General features: G+C 39.7%; 1 protein-coding gene and 1 long non-coding RNA gene across 5 annotated transcripts in view; one reads left to right on the top strand and one right to left on the bottom strand.

The window, feature by feature from the left end:
* TFRC (transferrin receptor) overlaps positions 1 to 12,280 on the top strand; it is a 150,865-nt gene extending 138,585 nt beyond the window's left edge. For all 4 annotated transcript variants that reach the window (XM_027537131.1, XM_027537147.1, XM_027537138.1 and 1 more), the window contains 10 exons: positions 660 to 817; positions 1,524 to 1,643; positions 3,193 to 3,278; positions 3,501 to 3,564; positions 4,522 to 4,589; positions 5,326 to 5,384; positions 5,607 to 5,688; positions 7,216 to 7,437; positions 8,537 to 8,677; positions 9,244 to 12,280. In XM_027537131.1, the coding sequence (XP_027392932.1) occupies positions 660 to 817; positions 1,524 to 1,643; positions 3,193 to 3,278; positions 3,501 to 3,564; positions 4,522 to 4,589; positions 5,326 to 5,384; positions 5,607 to 5,688; positions 7,216 to 7,437; positions 8,537 to 8,677; positions 9,244 to 9,486 (1,243 nt within the window). In that variant the 3' untranslated portion in view covers positions 9,487 to 12,280. The remainder of the gene's footprint in view (positions 1 to 659; positions 818 to 1,523; positions 1,644 to 3,192; positions 3,279 to 3,500; positions 3,565 to 4,521; positions 4,590 to 5,325; positions 5,385 to 5,606; positions 5,689 to 7,215; positions 7,438 to 8,536; positions 8,678 to 9,243) is intronic.
* A 386-nt stretch (positions 12,281 to 12,666) lies between these two features.
* On the bottom strand, positions 12,667 to 20,985 carry LOC113889849. The gene is made up of 4 exons (XR_003510364.1): positions 20,894 to 20,985; positions 17,662 to 17,791; positions 16,919 to 17,221; positions 12,667 to 12,704 (listed from the first exon to the last, which is right to left on the bottom strand). It is a non-coding gene; the product is annotated as an uncharacterized LOC113889849 (long non-coding RNA).
* Positions 20,986 to 21,022: the final 37 nt, after the last annotated feature.

Raw genomic sequence — 21,022 nt, 5'->3', positions numbered from 1 at the left:
ATAACACATGCGGAATCAGAAGGGGGAAGCTATCTAACCTAACTATAGCAGCATGAGAGTATTTTTTCGTAACTGAAATAAGAATGCATACTTGCCTTGTTGGGCTTTCCTTGTGACTCAGCTGGTAAAGAATCTGCCTGCAATGCGGGAGACCTGGGTTTGATCCCTGGGTTGGGAAGATCCCCTGGAAAGGGAAAGGCTACCCACTCCAGTGTTCTGTCCTAGAGAGTTCTATGGACTGTATATATATAGTCCATGGGGTCTCAAAGACTTGGACACGACTGAGCGGCTCTCACTTTCACTTGCCTTGTTAGTGGAGAGTTAGGAAACATGAGAATGTATTGATGCACCTTTATAGATACGGACTTCATTTTTAATCCATCTTGGAGTCTATTTAAAATGTAAATTATAGCTATTCTCTGGCAGAAACACATACATCAGGTGGGATAGGTAATTTTTTAAAAAATTCATTAAACTAGGAAGCAACTCATACTTTTCAAATGACTGCCTACAGATCAGAGTAAAACACAAGTATTTGGTCACTAGTGAGTAATTTTGTGTGTTCTATTTGTCCTCTTGACCTCGAAAGTCACTGATTTTGTAAACCGTGAGGAAGTTAACAGTAACTCAGAACTCTGATCTCTACTTTCTGCTTCTAGAAATATGGAAGGAGACTGTCCTCGTATTTGGGGAACAGACTCTTCATGTAAGCTGGTATCCTCACAGGATAAGAATGTGAAACTTAGCGTGAACAATGTGCTGAAGGAGATAAGAATTCTTAACGTCTTTGGAGTTATTAAGGGCTTTGAAGAACCAGGTAAAGATCCTTGGGGACTTTTTGTTTGGTTTTCCTCACTAAAGAAGTGGCTAGAGGGAGAGAGGGCAGGAGCACTGACTGGGCTTGGTTTCTTGAAATGCTAAACCATATCTGTCCTAAAGTGAACTAACTGTTCAAGTGTCAGCTTTAGTAGGAGGTAATAACAACCTAGAAAGTTAACTTGTCGAACTGACCATTGTGCCTAGGAAATCTCTTTTTAAGTTATTAAGTAGACCAGAGGTAAGCAAATTTCTTCTTAAGGGGGCAAATAATAAACATGTTGTAGGCCAAATAGTCTCCATTGCAACTCTTCAACTCTGCCACTGCAGCATGAACACAGCCATGGACAATATTAATGAATGGGCACGCAGGCTGGAGTTTGCCACTATATCTGTTTGCTATCAAATAGTCATACCATTTGGTAAGGAAAGCCCTTGGACTTCAGTGCTTACTAGACAATTAGCGAGCACAAATAAGTAGGCAGTGAGTAACCTTAATTAGTAATGTAGAAAAAAGAGATTAGTATTGTCGTATGAATGTTTAATCCCTGGAGTCCTAAATCAGGTCTGAAGTAAGTATCTCTTACCCTTACTACATATACTACATTTTTTACCCTTCTACTAATGTGCTTATTCTAGACTTCACTATTAGAAAACAGTTTAAAAGCTGTTTGAATAATTTATCTTTTTTTTTTTTTTTTTTTAAGATCGCTATGTTATAGTAGGGGCCCAGAGGGATGCCTGGGGTCCTGGAGCTGCAAAGTCCAGTGTAGGAACAAGTCTGCTATTGACACTTGCCCGGATACTTTCCGATATGGTCTTAAAAGGTAGAGTACAAATTTTGAGAACTTGAGCATCTATGTACTGTGCTTCTAAATGTTATAATATGCTTTGCTCACTTTTGCCTATGTTCTTATGATTTGCTTGTGCTGGGCCCTCAGACCCAAAGATTCAAGAATGTGATGGGGGTTTGTATGTGTGGGTGGGTGGGTATAAGAGTGGCAAGTACCATGGGAGAAAGGCTTAAAAGTAAGCCTTTGTTACATAAACATTCCTTAAAGTTTATTTATTTATTTTTGGCTGTGCTGGGTCTTCATTGCTGCACAGGCTTTCTCTATTTGAGACAAGTTGAGGTGTGTAGGCTTCTTATTGCCGTGGCTTCTCTTGTTGCAAAGCACAGGCCCTAGGACCTGGGGCTTCAGTAGCCACAGCACATGAGCTCAGTAGTTGCGGCTCCTGGGCTCTAGATTGCGGGCTCAATAGTTGTGGCACACGAGCTTAGCTGCTCTGCAGCATGTGGGAGCTTCCTAGACCAGAGATTGAACCCGAATCTCCTGCATTGGCAGGCGGATTCTTTACCACTGACCACCAGGGAATCCCTAGACCCTGAATTCTTAAGTACAAAGTACGTTGTCTTTTGTTGTATTTGCCTTTGACTTTGAAACAGTTTTCTGTGCAGTGTCTTAATCATACTGGGAATCATGAGTTTCTTTGAGACACTGAAAAGCATTGTCTTGGGCCCTAAATTCTCTTTGACATAACCAGAATGATACAGCAAATCTAACATGGTCCCTAAGGAATCCGTGTGAAAGCAAGCAGTGTCATACCTCTGCACTATGTTCTATAGTTTGATTATAGAATGATAATATATAACTTTATAAGTAAAATATAGAATATTTGGTTTATAAGTATATTATATAGTATATAATATGTTTATGTAAGAAAGGCTCACTTTCAAGACTGTCACATGGTACTTGCCACTCTTTTATATCGACCCACCCGCACATGCAAACCCCCATCACAAATCTTGAATCTTTGGGTCCTAGGGCAAGTTGCAGTGCTTAAGTCATAAACAAAAGTAAATTAATGCAGAAAAGGATGTACCCAGGGGAGGGGGAGGAGTGGAGTGGAGGGTAGTGGCCCATAAAAGCCCCAAAGGAACTATCATTAATTTCTCTGAAAACTCACTCTTTCCTAAACTTAAATTTGTGAGTTTTAATTCTATCTCAAACATTTGTTTTTAAAGTAATCTGGTATTTTAAGTGACTTCTAGGCAAATCGTTTTCAAAGAATATACTTCGGTTGTGATTTCAAATAGCTCTTGGTCTGGAAGTTATGGGACTCAAAGAATGGAATGTAGGAGTGAGGTCTAGTAAGCTGGTCCTTACTGTGTACTTCAGGTCTTATTTGCAAATGATCTCCTATTACTTTTAAAATTTATTTCTATTTCTTTTGGTTCTTCTCACTTGGGGCCTCAAAAGGAAAAGAAATAGTTTTGAATCTGTAGTCTGTAATCTGAAATTTCTGATGCATCTTAAGTCAGTTACCAACCTGTAACCTTTTCCAAGATAGAACTAACTGTTTGTTGTCTCTTAGGTCAGTTTAAACCCAGCAGAAGCATTGTCTTTGCCAGCTGGAGTGGTGGAGACTTTGGAGCCGTTGGTGCCACTGAATGGCTAGAGGTATTATCTATATCTCATCCATACCCAGAATGGGCCTCCCACTTGTAATTGCTTAAGCTGTCTTCCAAACACCATGCTCTTTTAGATTTGTTTATGTGATTTTTTAACTTTGTATATTTAGTTTCAATAAAATCCAAACTTAAACAGAAATCCCTAATAATAGCTCTGTAGGTGATAATTGGATGAATACATTCTAGTACATTCGTATTTTTCCTTTTCCAGGGATACCTTTCCTCATTGCATTTAAAGGCTTTCACTTACATTAATCTGGATAAAGCTGTTGTTGGTAAGTGTCTTTTCTTTAGTATCTTTTCATGATAAATTTATAAACTACTTATAAAAAAGAAGAAGAAAGCTTTCTAAAGCAGCACTTGTTATTTTTTACAGTCTACACTGGACATAGCCAGATCAAAAGATTGACATAGTTTTCTCTTAAATAATGCATAAATTTATATGGGTGTGGATTGCCTTGCCTAGAGCAGTGGTTCTTTACGTGGTCCCAGATCAGCACCATCAGGATCACCTGGGAACTGTGAGAAATGCAAAATTTCAGGCCCTACCCTAGACCTTTTGAACCAGAATCTGGACCGTACCATCTAGCAAACTGTTGTAACCAGTGCTTATGATGCACTAAAGTTTGAGAACCACTAGTTATCTACTCTGGACCAGGAGGAAATAAACCATGCCAATAGAATGGTACTTCTGGAGACTAATTCACAACTTGCTAGATTGTGGCTTCATGGATAGAAATATAAGATAATCAAACTTCTGAAAGAGACTGGTGTTAGTAAAAATACAGATGTAGCCAGTGGATGAAGTGGAGAGTAATGACATGTCTATTTGGGGAAGAAAAAGGAAGGAGTTACAATTAAACTAAATTTTATTAGTCATTATTGCTATTTTACCTTTGCCACAAAATGTATTGAATATAACAAGCTTGCTATTGCTAATAGATGACTGCCCTAACATGGGTGAACCAAAAAGTTACAAAAATACAAGTCGTTAACATTAAATATACAAACTCAAGGACTAAGAGCTTCAGTTGAGTAAAATTTGGTGTTTAGCAGTCACTAAAGAGCTTGACTCCTCAACCACTTTTTTGTCTACTTCGTAAAGAGGGAGAGTTGTTGTATATGCCATCGATTAGGTTATTGTCCTCCTGTTTGCCAAGTAGTTATAGCTGTAGAAGTAGTAGCGTGCAAACTGCTTGACTAAAGGAGGAGCAATGTTAATCTCTTTGCAGGTACTACCAATTTCAAAGTTTCTGCCAGCCCACTGTTGTATTCACTTATTGAGAAAATCATGAAAGATGTGAGTATATCCTTAATCATCAAAGTGTAATGAAAGTTGGACAAAATATTAGGATGACAGACATTTATATTGAACTACTGTAGGTGTCTATGAGGGTTGTCTAGAGTCAGAATGTTAAGGAAGGGTTAAATGAACTTAAACCATACCTGAGACTTAAATAAGAAAGCCAGATGAAATACTCACTGAATAAAAACAGACATATGAATGACTATAGTTTTGAATGAGCAGGGAAAAAACATATTGGAGTGATTAAAGCTGGAGATGAAAAAGGGTCAGGGAACTTGACCTCGATCCCATGGGAAACTGGGGAGTTACTGTAGGGTCTCCCAACAGGGCAGTAATGTGTTTGCAGGTTAGGTTGCAGTAGTATAAAATGTGCTGGAAGGAAGAAACTAGAAAGAAGATAGTAGGCAGAACATAAAGTCTAGAAAGCACTGCTAAAACTGGGTGAAGCCCCCTTTAAAATGTTAAAAATGAAAACTTTCTTTCTCATAACTAAAAGAACTAACAGCACAAGCCTAGAAGGAATAACTTCAGAAATTATGGATTGTAACTGTTTAAAGAAATTTTTTTCAAGATGATATAATAAAAAATGTAATGTTTTAAATAAATGTTTATAGAGAAAAATGTTAGTGACTAGTCTGAATGAATAAATCCAGAATAAATAAATTTAATATTTTATTAAAATCCAGAATTTTATGATTAAAATTCATTTTAATCATAATTTATTTTACAGGTGAAGCATCCACTTAATGGGCTGTCTCTGTATCGGGACAGCAACTGGATCAGCAAAGTGTAAGTTGAGAAAGGTCAATGAATAGCTAACAGGAAAGCAGGGTCACTCAATAAATAGCACCTACTATGTCCATTAGAGGTTTAAAAATAACCTAGCATTGAGTTTACCTGTACCTGGAAAGATTCAGTTTAAGAATTTACCTGAGGGTAGGATAGGGGTGCATGTAGCATAGTCTGTTCTTTGGAAAACTTTCTAAAGATGCTTTTTGGCTCTTCTTGTAGGCAAAAACTTTCTTTGGATAATGCTGCTTTCCCTTTCCTTGCATATTCTGGAATCCCAGCGGTCTCTTTCTGTTTTTGTGAGGTAAGTCTGAAGAATGCTACAGCACCGTATCTTAGATCTTCTTTGGTCAGTTTTGAGACCAAGTTTCCTAGAATGCTTAGTATGTATTGAGAAATTATACATGTGCAGTTACTGTAATCTTTCTTATTGTCAGTCTTAACATAGAATTTTAATCTCAGCTTAATTAGCGTTTGAGTTTATTTGCTAAAACTTCTTCAGTTATATATGATGACTTTCAGTAACAAGGCTGTCTATTGGAGAGTGCAAGTATAGAATATTTCCTTCAAACAAAGTTCTACTGGATAATGCTGATCTTGATGCCTGTTGAAATATGATTGTAGATGTTTATCCCAAGATGTTAGTTAGTTTTTTAGGCAGGGATTATAGATAAAAGCACACACAAAAAAGGCAAGCTTTTTAAGGGACAGAACTTTGAACTGACCAAGTTGTTGGAAAACCAAGATTGGCTTGGTACAAGAGCCAATTAGAAGACACTGAAATCCAGGCAGACTGAAAATGATGAAGGCCTCTGTGTTGGAGTTGAAAAACCAGCTCTGTAGCAGGCTCTTCCAAGGTGTGAAGAGATCCCAGAGTTCGTACAGGGGTTCAGGGTAGAAACTTTGGCATCAAATTGTTGACCCAGTAGAGGCCAGGTCCTTACTAGACTTCTTCCCACTGGGTGTTTTAGCCTGGGATTAGGACAGAAAAAGTGAGGAAGTGATGAAAGATGTGGATTTAGAGATTAACATAGCTGGAATTCCCCTAACTTTCTGCTAGATCAGCAGTATGAATGGTATTGAAATATTAGGTCATGATGTCTATTTAGTACCCTAGGAAGAACTGAGTATCAGGTCCTAGGGTTGAGGAAATTTATGGATGATTTCTGTTGACCTTCAGGAGTCTTTTTTTTAAAAGCTGTTCAGAGGTATAGGTAATACCTATACAAATAACATACATACCTATACAGATATGTGTGTGACACATACAGATAAGCATGTACAGTCTGAAAGTTAAGGACTGAGGTCAAACCAAAGGATTGCCAATGAGACTGTCACCAAGGACAGTGGTAGTGTTGAAGAAATAGTTACTAAAGTTGTCTGGTGAAAGGAGAGAGTTCTTGTGACTGTCTCGTCAGAAAGGTAGCATGAATGGATGAAAGCTGCATGATGAGAAAGAAGGTAAATTTTTGGCTAAAAGTAACACTTTATATTGAAAGTACATTTCAGGCATGTTCTCCTCTTCCCTCATGCCAAACTTCACAGGGAGACAAGAACAAGGATACAACCTGCTCTGGCTACAGATCCATTCAGGGTCTGTGATGTGATAGAACAGGGATTCAGTACAGCTTAGAAGAAAGTAAAATCATTCCAGGAGTAGGTAAGGTTCAGAGGAACAAGCAAAAGCAGTATCTTCTTAAAGTAGTGGATAGGAGATAAAGTTGGAGTAGGAATATATTAGAAGCAAAGGAAGAATTATAGTTACTGTTACCTTGATGGGGGAAACTAGAATGTGAAACTCCTAGTCTTATAACCCACCTTTGTTTCCCAGGACACAGATTACCCTTATTTAGGCACTCCCATGGACACCTATGAGACACTGAACAGAGAAGTTCCTCAGTTGAACAGAGTGGCACGTGCAGCAGCAGAAGTGGCCGGTCAGCTTGTGATTAAACTTACCCATGGGGTTGAGCTGAACCTGAACTACGAGATGTATAATGACGAAATACTTCGGTTTGTGAAGGAAATGAACCTATTCAGAGCAGACATAAGGGTAAGCACTAATTAAATCAGGTTCCTACTGGTAAAGTATCAAACAGTTTGAAGAATACTGTTTAGCTATTCCTGGGGAGCAGGACAGGTAGACAAAGTATGTTTTAAAGTGCACTGAAGTATAATTTTGCATAGAATCCACAACTCACTTGAGAGGAAGCCCAGAGACTGCAGTACATAGGACAGACCACAGCAGTGTTTCAGAATCTACAACAGTGTTACCTCATTCATCTGAAACAGTTCTCTCATTCATGTATTCCTAGCACCCCATAAAGAGGCTGGATGTAAACCATATGAAGATCTCAACTATGAACTTTTGAGTTTGTGCCACAAATACTTTTCAGAGATCACATGGGTGAAGAGAGGCACTTAGCCAGTGGGTTTATTTAGTGTTGATCCTTTGTATCAAATATTCAAAGTTTTGATAAAACCAAATTAATATTAATGAGTGGCTTTTATAGTACCAGAAGTCAATTCAACAGATCCCTTAAATAAAGTAAATCACCGATAACCGAATCTTAATTATAAGGATTGGCTTTCTTGAAACTAATTGTAACTGATCAGAAACTGGGACGTAAGAATGGATAATAGTACTATTTGCTGAGCTTAAATATGAGTACGTTACTTAGCATATAGAGCCTGGAACCTTGTGTACAATACGCTTATATCTAGCATATTTTGCTGCAGAGAAGGCAATGGCAAGCTACTCCAGTACTCTTGCCTAGAAAATCCCATGGATGGAGGCTGCATTCCATGGGGTCGCTACGAGTCGGTTGCGACTGAGTGACTTCACTTTCACTTTTCACTTTCACACCATGGAGAAGGAAATGGCAACCCACTCCAGTGTTCTTGCCTGGAGAATCCCAGGGATGGCAGAGCCTGGTGGGCTGCTGTCTATGGGGTCGCACAGAGTCGGACACGACTGAAGTGACTTAGCAGCAGCAGCAGCAGCAGCTTTTGCTGACTTGAGCTTGTTTGTGAGTCTCATCCCCTTTTATCAGGATCGTTTCAGTTACTATACCTAAATTTAGAAAGGTATGTGGAATAACACCCTTAGAAATATAACGTCTAATAGTGACTCTCATGTCTTTCTGTTTCAGGATATGGGTCTGAATATGCAGTGGCTGTATTCTGCTCGTGGAGACTTCTTCCGTGCTACGTCTAGACTAACTACGGATTATAAGAATGCTGAGAAAACAGACAGATCTGTGATGAGGGAAATCAATGACCGTATCATGAAAGTACGTAATCCTTAGAAAAGGAGGAATTCAAGTTTGTTCATGTCTAATTGGTAAATCTTGTGTTTCTAAAAAGTAGATTTTATAATTCTAGGAGCCTGGAATCCTTTCCCGCTTTAGAATTCAGCACAAATTTTAAAAAAGATCTAAAGCTAGTATATCTAAACTGAAAATACAGAAGACATTTGACCTAGTATTAGTTTTTTTAGGCTCTGAAATCATTTTAAAGAAAGGATCAGTAATGATTTTCATCTGTCATTTTCTCTGTATTTCTGTTTAAGTCAGCCCTTAGCTGTTTTATTATAGTGGAAACTTGTAAAACTTCCGTATGTAGGCGCCAACCAAAAAAGAAACAAAAAACAACCCAGTGCAGTTAGAGTTTACAAAGGGATTGACAGCTTTCCTTACAGTTTTAACATTAGAAGATTAGTAGCTTGGTTCTCAACATTCTTAAAATTCAGGGAAATTTAAACATTGAAGCGAGAGAATGATGGTTGTTTTACTATATCAGGTCATTTTCTCACGACAAAAGCTGAGCACTGTGTAAGGTCTGTGTTTTATTTTTGCAGGTGGAATATCACCTCCTCTCACCCTATGTATCTCCAAGAGAGTTTCCTTTCCGACACATCTTCTGGGGCTCTGGCTCTCACACTCTGTCAGCTTTACTGGAGCACTTGAAGCTGCGTAAGAAAAATAACGGTGCTTTTAATCAAACACTGTTGGAAAACCAGTTGGCTCTGGCAACTTGGACTATTCAGGGAGCCGCAAATGCCCTCTCTGGGGACATTTGGGACATTGACAACGAATTTTAAATGTGACACCCATAACTTATGCTAAAACATCAGGGTAGTGTGGTTTCTAGACTTGTATTGGTTATGCTAAATTTTCAGTAGGGCTAAAAAACTAATATTAAAATTCTACCCAATCTTGGTACTACTAGATGTTGGTCTTTAGACAGCAGCTTTTAATACAGGGTAGGTACTTGCATTTCTAGTTAAATTAAATAATTTTTTAAAATGTTCACAATAGAATATTTTCTGTGATTATCTCTAGAATTTTTAGTGCTTTGTAATGGTAACTGCCTCTTTCCTGTCATAGTTCTGAAAAAGTCAGAACCAGTTATGTGAACTATTGGTCTAAATCCTAAGGACATGAGCTGGTTATCTTTTGAGCTGGAGGAGGAAGGTGATACCTGCTGAAGGTGGAAGGTGGTGGCTTAGAGTGGTCTTCCATCTTCATCTGATGCTAGACAGACACCAGACTGTAAGGCTTTACTCTCCACATGGGGTCTCTGCCTTCTGTAAGGATTTAGCTGGTTTCTACCTCTGAAAGTGGAACAGTTCACTTTCAGAAGAGATGGGACATGTTTTCTTGCCATTGAGGTCTGAAATAGAAGAACTTCAGCTGCATAAAGTGAGGTTCACAGGAGTAAGGCCTTAATGTGGCAACCTCAAGATTGTCTATGAAAAGAGGAGACCAGAAAGCCAAAGACCTAGTATATTTTCTTTTCCTCTATCTCTTGTCCCATAAACCTTTGTTAGTTTTTTGTTTTCACTTATTCCAAGGTATTTTGAAAGAGAACCAGGTTTTAGGTGTTTAATTTCAAACTCAGTTTGTCAGACTTTAGAGAACACAGTGCCAAATTTTGGCCAAAGTGTTAATTTTTTGGAAAAGCTTCCTGTCATTTTGGCACTGAGATATTTATTGTTTATTTATCAGTGACAGAGTTCACTATAAATGGTGGTTTGTTTTTTTTTAATAGAAGATAATTATCGGAAGCAGTGCCTTCCATAATTATGACAGTTATACTGTCGTTTTGGTTTTTTTTAAATAAAAGCAGCATCTGCTAATAAAACCCAACAGATACTGGAAGTTTTGCACTTGTGGTCAACACTTAAGGGTGTTAGAAAACAACCACAAGCCAAATAAAATTATAAAGCTCAGTCTTGAGAATTAAACTTAATTAGTGGTTGCTAATCAAGTTAAACTTCTATTTAGCTAACCAGATAAAAATGGCAGTTCTTCTAAATGCAGTGAATTGTGACCAAGTTATAAATTAATGTCACTTAAAAGCTGTGATTGTATTCATACATGCAAAATTTTACAGTTCAATTTATCCAAGATGTAACTTCAATTTGAATTTTGCAAAATTTCCAGTACCTTTGTCACAAACCTAACTCACATTATCGGGAGCAGTGTCTTCCATAATGTATAAAGAACATGGTAGTTTTTGCCTACCACAGTGTCTATATCGGAGACAGTGATCTCCATATGTTACACTAAGGGTGTACGTAATTATCGGGAACAGTGTTTCCCATAATTTTCTTCATGCAATGACATCTGCAAAGCTTGAAGATCGTTAGTATCTAACATGTATTCCCAGCTCCCTATAATTCTCTATCTTTTAGTTTTAGTTGCAGAAACATTTCGTGGTCATTAAGCATTTGGTGGATAACTTCAACCACTGTAAAATAAAATTACTTCCTTCAAGGTTCTTTGTTTTTAAACCTAATGCTGTGTTATTTGTGGTTTCTCCAGGTCTTCTGTTAGGCAGGATAGTGGCATACATTTATAATGTTTGCTGTTGTCAAGTAAATTTAACTTTATCCCCTTATTTGCATGTTATCTCCTATAAACTTAGTTCACACAAGTTTGAATCCAGAATTAACCTTTTAGCTTAAAGCAGTAGAAACTTGTACCAGAGTTTGGGGGGAGGGGCAACTGTAGGGTGGGGGGAGGTAAAGTTTGCTAAAGGGTCTTTGATCACGTCTCCCCAACCATTAGTATGTGTGGTGGTTATAAGTTAAATGTAGACATGAACAAGTAAGTTTGAGACCACATCAGTTAGGACTTTATTTTCTACTCACCCATTTTTATTATAAACCTGATAATCAGTTGTTTGTTCTAAGGCAGTTCAATACTGTCACCAAAAAAAAAGTTCATAGGGTAATCTTAAGATTCTTAAACTTAGTGTCATTTATGTAAATTAAAATAGATGTAGATGAATACAGCCTCACTGATTTGTTTGACTATTCAGTCTGTTTCAGTCTTCTAGTGTTTTATCTTGAACTGATACTTAGTGTAAGTGAAAAGGTCAGAGTTGGGATTCCTGGTTTGAGTATCATGCTTTGTCATTTTAATGAAAGTACAGTGACTTCAAGGCATTTTATGAATAACGGGTATACATTTTACAGCAGTAAATTTCTTCAGAAAATATTTCTGTAGTTAGGATTAAGTTATTTACAATCAAACAAGTCATTATGTGGTAAGGGGCTTAATATTCCTGAAGGAAATGGATATCTGACTAACGTCAACCAGCTGGTCAGATTTTTTCTGGTTTTAGATGTCACATGTATTTTGAAAGTAAAAGGATAAAATGAGTGAGCTTTGTCATGATTCACTATTCTAGAACTTGCATGACCTTTATTGTGTTTCCTCTGGAATGTTCTTGAAATTTTAGTTTACTAAAGATAGCATATTAGACTTGCCAACTTACTGCTCAGCTGTGTTTGTGAACAAGTGATATGCCCTTACATTGTATACAATCTGGTATGTGCAACAATGTGGAGATTCCTCAAATGATTTAATAAAATGCTTGAACACTGAGTTGTCATTGTTAATAGATTTCACTTAGGTTCCCAGTAAAACTGAGCGGAAAGTATAGTTCCCATATACTCCCTGCCTGCACACCACCCCCATCCCAGTTTCTTTGACCATCAATATCCTGAGAGTGCCCCACCCCCAAGTACATTTGTTACAATCAGTGACTCTATCTTGACACATCATTATCCTCCAAAGTCCATAGTTTACATTAAGATTCACTCTTGGTGGTTTACATTCTATGGGTTTGGACAAATGTATAATGATGTATTTACCGTTATAGTACAATACAGGATAATGTTGCTGCTGCTGCTGCTAAGTTGCTTCAGTCGTGTCCGACTCTGTGCGACCCCGTAGACGGCAGCCCACCAGGCTCCCCCGTCCCTGGGATTCTCCAGGCAAGAACACTGGAGTGGGTTGCCATTTCCTTCTGCAATGCATGAAAGTGAAAAGTGAAAGTGAAGTCACTCAGTCATGTCTGACTCTTATCGACCCCATGGACTGCAGCCCACCAGGCTCCTCCTCCCATGAGATTTTCCAGGCAAGAGTACTGGAGTGGGGTGCCACTGCCTTCTCGGACAGGGTAATGTTACTGCCCTTAATATCCTGTTCTGCCTCTTCAGCTTCCCTTCCCAGTAACCTCTGGCAACCACTGATAATTTTTAGTGTTTCCATAGTTTTGCCTCTTCCAGAATGGCATGTATTGGGTTGGCCAAAAAGTTCATTCAGGTTTTTCCATTACATCTTAGGGAATCATACAGGTCATTCAATGTAACTTTTTCAGATTGGCTTATTTCAGTTAGTAATATGCATTTAAGTTTCCTCTATGTCTTTTCATAGATTGATAGCTTGTTTATTTTTAGTGCTGAATAATATTCCATTATCTGATGTAAGAGTTTATTTCTCCATTCACCTATCAAAGAACATCTTTGTTGCTTCTAAATTTTGGCAATTATGAATAAAGACGTGTACAGGTGTTTATGTGGACGTTGGGTTTTCAGTTCATTTGGGTAAATACCAAGGAATGCAATTGCTGGATCATATGTTAAGAGTTATCTTTTTGTAAGAAACTTCTAAAATGTCTTCCAAAGTTACTGTGCCATTTTGCATTCCCACTAGCAGAGAATGAGAGCTCCTGTTACGCCACATCCTAGGCAGCATTTGGTGGTGTCAAGTGTTTTGGATTTTGGCCATTCTAGTAGGTTTGTAGTGGTGTTTCATTTTAATTTGTATTTCCCTAATGACAAGATGTTGGGCATCTTTTCATGTTTTTATTTACCAAGTGTATATCTTCGGTGAAGTGTCTGTTCAGATCTTTTGCTCCTGATTTAAGCAGGTTGTTTATTCTCTTATTGTTGAGTTTTAAGATTTTTTTTCTTTTGGTGTATTTTAGATAACAGTCCTTTATTAGATATGAGTTTTACAAATATTTCCCCCCCAGTTTGTGGTTGTCTTTTTTATCTTTGCAGAGCAAAAGTTTTTAATTTTAATGACATCCAGCTTATCAATTATTTCTTTCATGTATCACCAAACCCATCTAGATTTTCCCCTATGTTATCTTCTAGGAGTTTTATAGTTTTCCATATAAAGGATTTTTGTAAAGAATATATGGTTTATTCATTTTTTTGCATGTGGATGCATGTGGATGTCCATTTGGTCATTGGTTTTCATTAAGAACACTCTAACAGGTCACATCATTTGCAAGTATTTTTTCCCATTCTGTAGGTTGTCTTTTTGTTTTAGATTAATTTTCAAATATATACAAACAACTCATACAAATCAAAATCAAACAAACAACCCAATCAAAAAAATGCACAGAAGATCTAAATAGACATTTCTCTGAATAAGACATACAGATGGCCAAAAGGCACATGAAATGATGGTCAACGTCGCTGATTATTAGAGAAATGCAAATCAAAACTACAATGCGGTATCACCTCACATCAGTCAGAATGGTCATCATCAAAAAGTCTACAAATAATAAATACTGGAGAGGGTATGAAGAAAAGGGAACCCTCTTAGACTGTTGGTGGGAATGTAAGTTGGTGCAGCCACTGTGGAGACTACTACCGAGGTTCTTTTAAAAACTAAAAACAGCTACCATATGATCCAGCAATTCCACTCCTGGTCATATATCCAGAAAAAAAATACAATTCAAAATGATATATGCACCCCAATGTTCATAGCCACACTAATTACAGTAGCCAAGACATGGAAGCAACCTACATGTCCATCAACATGAATGGATAAAGATGTGGTATGTGTGTGCATATATACACACACACACACACACACACACACACACACACTGGAATATTATTCACCCATTAAAAAGAATGCCAGCAACATGGATGAACCTGGAGATTATCATACTAAGTGAAGTAAATCAGAAAGACAAATATATGATATCACTTATACATGGAATCAAAAAAAGGATACAAATGAACTTATTTACAGAACAAATAGACTCACAGACATAGAAAACAAATTTACAGTATCCATGGGGGAAAGATGGGGGAGGGATAAATCAGGAGTTTGGGATTAATACACACAACTATATATAAAATAGATAATCAACAGAGACCTACTGTAGAGCACAGGGAAGTCCACTCTATAATAACCTATAAGGGAAAAGAATCTGAGAAAGAGTGGATTTTTTTTTTGCAAGGACTGACAAGTTTATTTCTGCAGTCAAGCTTTGAAAGAGTGGATTTAATGTACAACAATCACTTTGTTATATACCTGAAACTAGCAACACAGTAAATAAACTATAATGTGAAATGAAAATTAGAGGTGCCATGTGGGAAAAGATTGATAAAATGATTTCATATGAATTGTTACATGGGAAAAAAAAACCTGATTTCATACCAATTGTTGCATAGCAAAAAAAGCATAACCAAATTATAAGGTAATTGGCAATAATCATTGTTGCTAATCATCAGGGAAATGCAAATCAAAACCACAATGAAATACCACCTCACACCTGTCAGAATGGCCATCATTAAAAAGAACACAAATAAGAAATGTTGGCAAAGATGTAGAGAGAAGGGAACCTGTACACTGCTGATGGGAATGTAAATTGATGTCAACACTGTGGACAACTGGAGGTTTCTCCAAAAAACAAAAATGGAACTGCTATATGCCCCAGCAGTTCCACTCCTGGGTATGTATGAAAATAACCCAAAACACTTATTTGAAAGATACATGCACTCCAATGTTCACAGCAACACAATTTACAATTGCCAATACAGCAAAACAATCTAAATGTTCATCAGCAGACGAATGGGTAAAGATGTGGTACATACACACAATGGAGTACTACTCAGCCACAAAAAGAATGAAATTTTGCCATTTGTGCAACATAGATGGACTTAAAGGCATTATGTGAAGTAAAATAAACCCAATCAAAAAGTGGGCAAAAGAACTAAACAGACATTTCTTCAAAGAAGACATAAGAATGGCTAATAAACACATGAAAAGATGCTCAACATCACTCATTATTAGAGAAATGCAAATCAAAACCATAATAAATAGTATCATCTCACATTGGTCAGAATGGTTATTATCAAAAGTCTATAAACAAATGCTGGAGAGGATGTGGAGAAAAGAAAACCCTCTTACACTGTTGGTGGGAATGCAAATTGGTTACAGCCACTATGGAGAACAATGTGGAGATTCCTTAAAAAACTGGGAATAGAACTGTCATATGACCCAACAATCCCACTGCTGGGCATACACACTGAGGAAACCAGAACTGAAAGAGACACGTGTACCCAATGTTCATTGTTGGAATAGCTAGGACATGGAAGCAACCTAGATGTCCATCGGCAGACAAATGGGTAAGGAAGTTGTGGTACATATGCACAATGGAATATTACTTAGCTATAAAAAGGAACGTATTTGAGTCAGTCCTAATGAGGTGGATGAAACTGGATCCTATTATACAGAGTGAAATAAGAAAGAGGAAGACAAATACCATATATTAATGCATAGATATATGGAATTTAGAAAGACAGTAATGACAATCCTACATGCAGGGCAGCAAAGGGGACACAGGTGTAAAGAACAGACTTTTGGACCCAGTAGGAGAAGGCAAGGGTGGGAGGATTTGAGAGAATAGCATTGAAACATGTATACTACCATGTGTAAAACAGATAACCAGTGTAAGTTTGATGCATGAAGCAGGGCACCCAAAGCCAGTGCTCTGGGACAACCCAGAGGGATAGGGTGGGAAGGGAGGTGGGAGGGGGTGTTCAGGATGAGGGAACACATGTATACCTGTGGTTGATACATGTTGGTTGATATATGGCAAAAGCCATCACAATATTGTAATTATCCTCCAATTAAAATAAATTAATTAAAAGAGAAATACTGTATGATATTGTTTATATGTGGAATCTAAAATAAAAACAACAAACGTGAATAAAACAAAAAAGCAGACTCAGATACAAAGAACAAAGTAGTTGTTATGGGGGGGCAATATAGGGGTGGTGGAGTGGGAGGTAGCAAGTATTGGGTGTAAAGACAGGCTCAAGGATGTATTGTACAACATGGGGAATACAGCCAATATTTTGTAATTTAATTTTAAGTGAAAAGTAACCTTTAAAAATTATATTAAAAGTTAAATTATAAGTAAAAGAGTACCTTAGTCCGTTTGTCGGTTACCAACTTCAACTCAAAGTGTCCACCAGGGGGCGTCAGAACCCAGGACTATGGCGCTTCATTCTGAATAGTCTATGTTGATCCAGGGCTTGTAAACTCTGGGTTCATCTGGCTTTTTCTCTAGCACAGCAGAAGGCGCAGGCACGTGGGAGCAGCTGGCAGAATCTCCTCCCACTGCTCTAGTAACTGTCTGAACTGTTTGGAAGCGTGTGAGCCCAGCTGCCCGAGCAGCTCTGGGGAGCTCCGACTTGCTCGATAGGATGAAGGCACTGTCCGTTCTCGGTCCTGGGAAGACGTGACCTGGGTTAACAGATAGCCCCATGCCAAATAATTCCTTTAGAAATCCCTCTCTAAAAGCTCCACTAAGGGGCAGATGGTCCTTTGTCATACTGCATCGTTTGCTCAGATATCTGTCCTAACCCCACACCTCACTTTCCTCCCACCTCAGCTCAGGCACTGGAGGTACTCCAGGGAACCAGCACCCACTGTTTCTGTTTGCACATGGTGAACTTTTAAAACCAATGGCTGCTGAGCCCCATCCTAGAGATTCAAATTTAATTGTTCTGGGGTGGAACTTAGGCAGCAGAGTTTTTAAAAGCCCTTCCCACGTGATTCTTATGTGCAGCCTTATGGAGAATCTCTGGGTTCAAGGCACTACTCAAGTGTAGGAGCCTGAAAGAAATACAGAATCTCAGCATCCCCTTCCCAGCTTGCTGAATACGAACCTGATTGAGAAGCACTGGTCAAGCCAGCATACTATTCCACTTCATCCATACTCATCGCCCTGGCCGGAACCACAGCCTCCCCAACTTTCTCAAGTTAGAGCACTTGCCTTCAGAAGTTTTTGCCTCTGACCTACAGAGGGAAACACATTTTATAGCAGGATGTACAGCACATACATTTGTAAATAATGAAATTAAAATATCATAAAAATACTTCTATTATTCTTACTGAAGCAAACTTGGATTCGTTCACTTGTGCACAGCTAATCCACTTTCTTGTGATCAAGAAAAGTGCACCATTCATTGCAGGACACCAGGCAATGAGTCCAGGCAGCTAGAGTTCCAAAGACCCAATTCCCTGATGGGTCCAGGAAAAACTTTTAAGGACAGAGTGAGGGAGGGGAGATTGAAGGATGCATAATCAGCTCATGGATCTCCTTCTGATTGGCTGGTGGTGATGTAACTGGGAGTCAACATCACCAACCTGCTGGTTCCAATTGGTCCGGGGTCTACATGCTTGTGGGCGGCACACAGTTAACTTATTCCACCTGGTGGGGGTTTTAGTATCTGTCAAACAGCTCAAAGGACATGGCTTAGGATATTATCTATAGCCCTTGAGGAGGAACTAAAGGGTCTTGACTTTGTTTAACGGCTAAAGTATTATTGTTTCGTCTTGCTTGGCTGTTATGCTTTATTTCTGCATTTTCTTACCTCTCTGATTAAATTTATTTTTTATTGGAACTTGGGGAAGGCCTAAGAGGCTAAAGTTTTTCTACAGAAAAGAGGCAGGCGGAAGACATGGTGGGGTGGGTAGAGGGGTGGTCTATCCTGGGAAGGCCCCATAGAGTTACATTATCTGGTTGGTTACACTATCTGTGATGGACTCTAATCCATTCAATAAGTATTCCTGGCACCTACTGTATACCTGGCATTGTTCTAGGTGCCTGTGCCAGTCTGTTCCCAGGCAAAACTTCCTGTTATTATGGAGTTTATGTTGGGGGTGGTGGCAGGATGGGGCTGTCAGAAAGTTAAAAGTAAATCATGAATATGAAGGGCATGCTTGAAGATTAATATAATAAAGTTTCTTTTAAAACTTATATATGAATCCTGATTGTGGTGTTTCTTGATCTCAGTCCTGGGTATACACACTTTGTAAAACCCAAGTCTTTGCATTTCTCTGGATGCATGTTATGACTCAGTGAAAAGTTCAAAAAGATTATATTCTGACATTTTCTATTATTGTCTTTTCATTTTAAAAAAAGCCAATTAAAACACTAAATTCAGTTCAGCTACTATTAGGTTGTAACAGGAGTTTAAAAACATTTCTCTCTTTTTAAAAACAAAACAGAACCAAAGAAAAACCTTCAGCCCAATAACTCCGCAGCATCCACCACTCTTGGCTGAACACCTGCTTACAGGTATGAGACAGGCTGCCTTCCTTGCCCTCCTGCTTACCCTGCGTGCAACCGTCTCAAGCCTTCTTAAGGGCAGCGCCACAAGCCTCCCTCAAGCAGCTCGGGCCACCTCTACTTAGAACTAGACCCGACAAGCCCTTCTCCCTGCAGAGTCACTCTGCTGTGGGCAGCTCTCTTCAAGTTCCAGTTCTGGGAAGAGACTGGCACAGGCATACAGGAGGGCTGGGGTTATTTCTGCAGCCACCTCCTGAATCTCCTGAACCTTGTGCTTCTAGCCTGTCTCATTTACTCCATTATGGTGTCAGTCCCCTTGGGGGAGATGAGACTCCCTGGCTACTAGTACCAGAGTCATCAGACAATGCAGAGAAGGAGCCATCCTCTGAGACAATTTCCATCACAGCTCCCACTGCTCAACGTGGTGGTGGGGACAGTCCAGGAGCTGGGACTGGGCAGGATGGGTGTGGGGAGCAGGAGGCCTCTTTTCTGTGAGCCTAACGGTCCAGGTAACCCTGCACTAGGGACCAGAGGCATGGGTCTGGCCCCTGAGAGCAACTGGAGGGGAGATGGGAGGATGGGGAGTCGGGCTCCCCTAAGAGAATCAGCAGGACCATCCAGCACATAGGTGCTTTGACCTCTTGCCTTGTTTAATTTTGAGCTTATTAGCAGAAAAACTTGCTCCAAATTGTTGTTTGCATCTACTGATCCCCAAAACCTAGGCAGACCTGATGCTTCCCAAAGTTCCTGGGTTTGGTGTTGCTTTGTTGTGTCTTAGTGGTTCAGAGCAGACTTGGGAGTCAGAAAACTGGATTTGAACCCTGGCTTCACTCTACCAGCTGTTGCTTAATTGTGTACAGCCTCATTTCTATCACCTGTGGCGCCCTACACCCTGTCTCGGCCCAGGTTGGGTGCATTCACCTTCCTGCTCTGTGGCCCCTGCTCCATGACAAAGGGCAAACCTTACAGACACTGGTAGCGAATGATTTAGTAGGAAGTTGTCCTGCTCACCTCACAGGGCAAGACGCCATGACCCAAATCCACCCAGTCCAGCCCCCCATAGCCGTCTAGAACCCACCCCTTCTCATTGCCCCACTGTCTCAGACCAGAGCCCTTGGGCCCAACGCGGGAGAATAGGCGCGCAGAGAAGACACCTTTACAGAGTTCTCTGCTGTCTGATCCTTGGGACAGTTCTGTCTGGAGTTGTTTGATTACTATACACATTTTACAGATGAAGTACCGTCAGTAACAGGGCCAATTGCCCTAAGTCTTCGGGTTATAAGCCGCCCCCTCCCCCCCCCGCCCCCCCCCCCCCCCCCCCACACACACACAAGGCTGCCTGGGGCTGGGTTAGGCAGGCTGCACCGACACTGGGAGAAGAGCTCTGAATTTTCTCCTTCTTCCGAGGTGCAGGCCCAAGAGGGAGCAGTGGAGGAGGGAGGAAGGCCCTCTTTGCCTGGAGCTCTTTATGCTTGTACTCCCCTAGCAAGAAGTGTCACAGGCCTGAGCCCAGCTCCCCCTTAGACCCAGGGAAAGGGTCAAGGCGGTCCAGTTTGGCCTCTGGGCTGCTGCTGAGAGATTAGGATTAGACTCCTTCTCTGCAGTCACTCACTCACTGGATTGGGACCTTGGAAACTTCCCAATTCAGTCTCTTCATTTTAGAAACGAAGGAACTGAGGCCAGGGGGAAGTGATGATTTTTTTTTTTTCAACGCTACATGCTAAGTAGGGGGAGCGGCTGAACTGCTGCTTAGAATTCGAGGCTCCTATTTCAATGCTCCTCCACTGGGCCCTGTTGACTACACCGGCTCAATGTGAACTCTCTACCTTCTGCTTCACGTCTTCTCCCTTTGGCTCCACCAGAAGGCGCAAGCAGCTCCTCTGGCGGGATGAAGAAGGGGGAGTGGTAGCCGGTTTGAAGGAAGAGGGAGAGGGAGGAGTAAGTAGGACAGGGCC

This window comes from Bos indicus x Bos taurus, chromosome 1, assembly GCF_003369695.1.
Source record: "Bos indicus x Bos taurus breed Angus x Brahman F1 hybrid chromosome 1, Bos_hybrid_MaternalHap_v2.0, whole genome shotgun sequence".
NCBI classification, from domain to species: Eukaryota; Metazoa; Chordata; class Mammalia; order Artiodactyla; family Bovidae; genus Bos; species Bos indicus x Bos taurus.
Note: the sequence above shows the minus strand (reverse complement) of the source record. Positions and strands in the feature narration are given on the sequence as shown.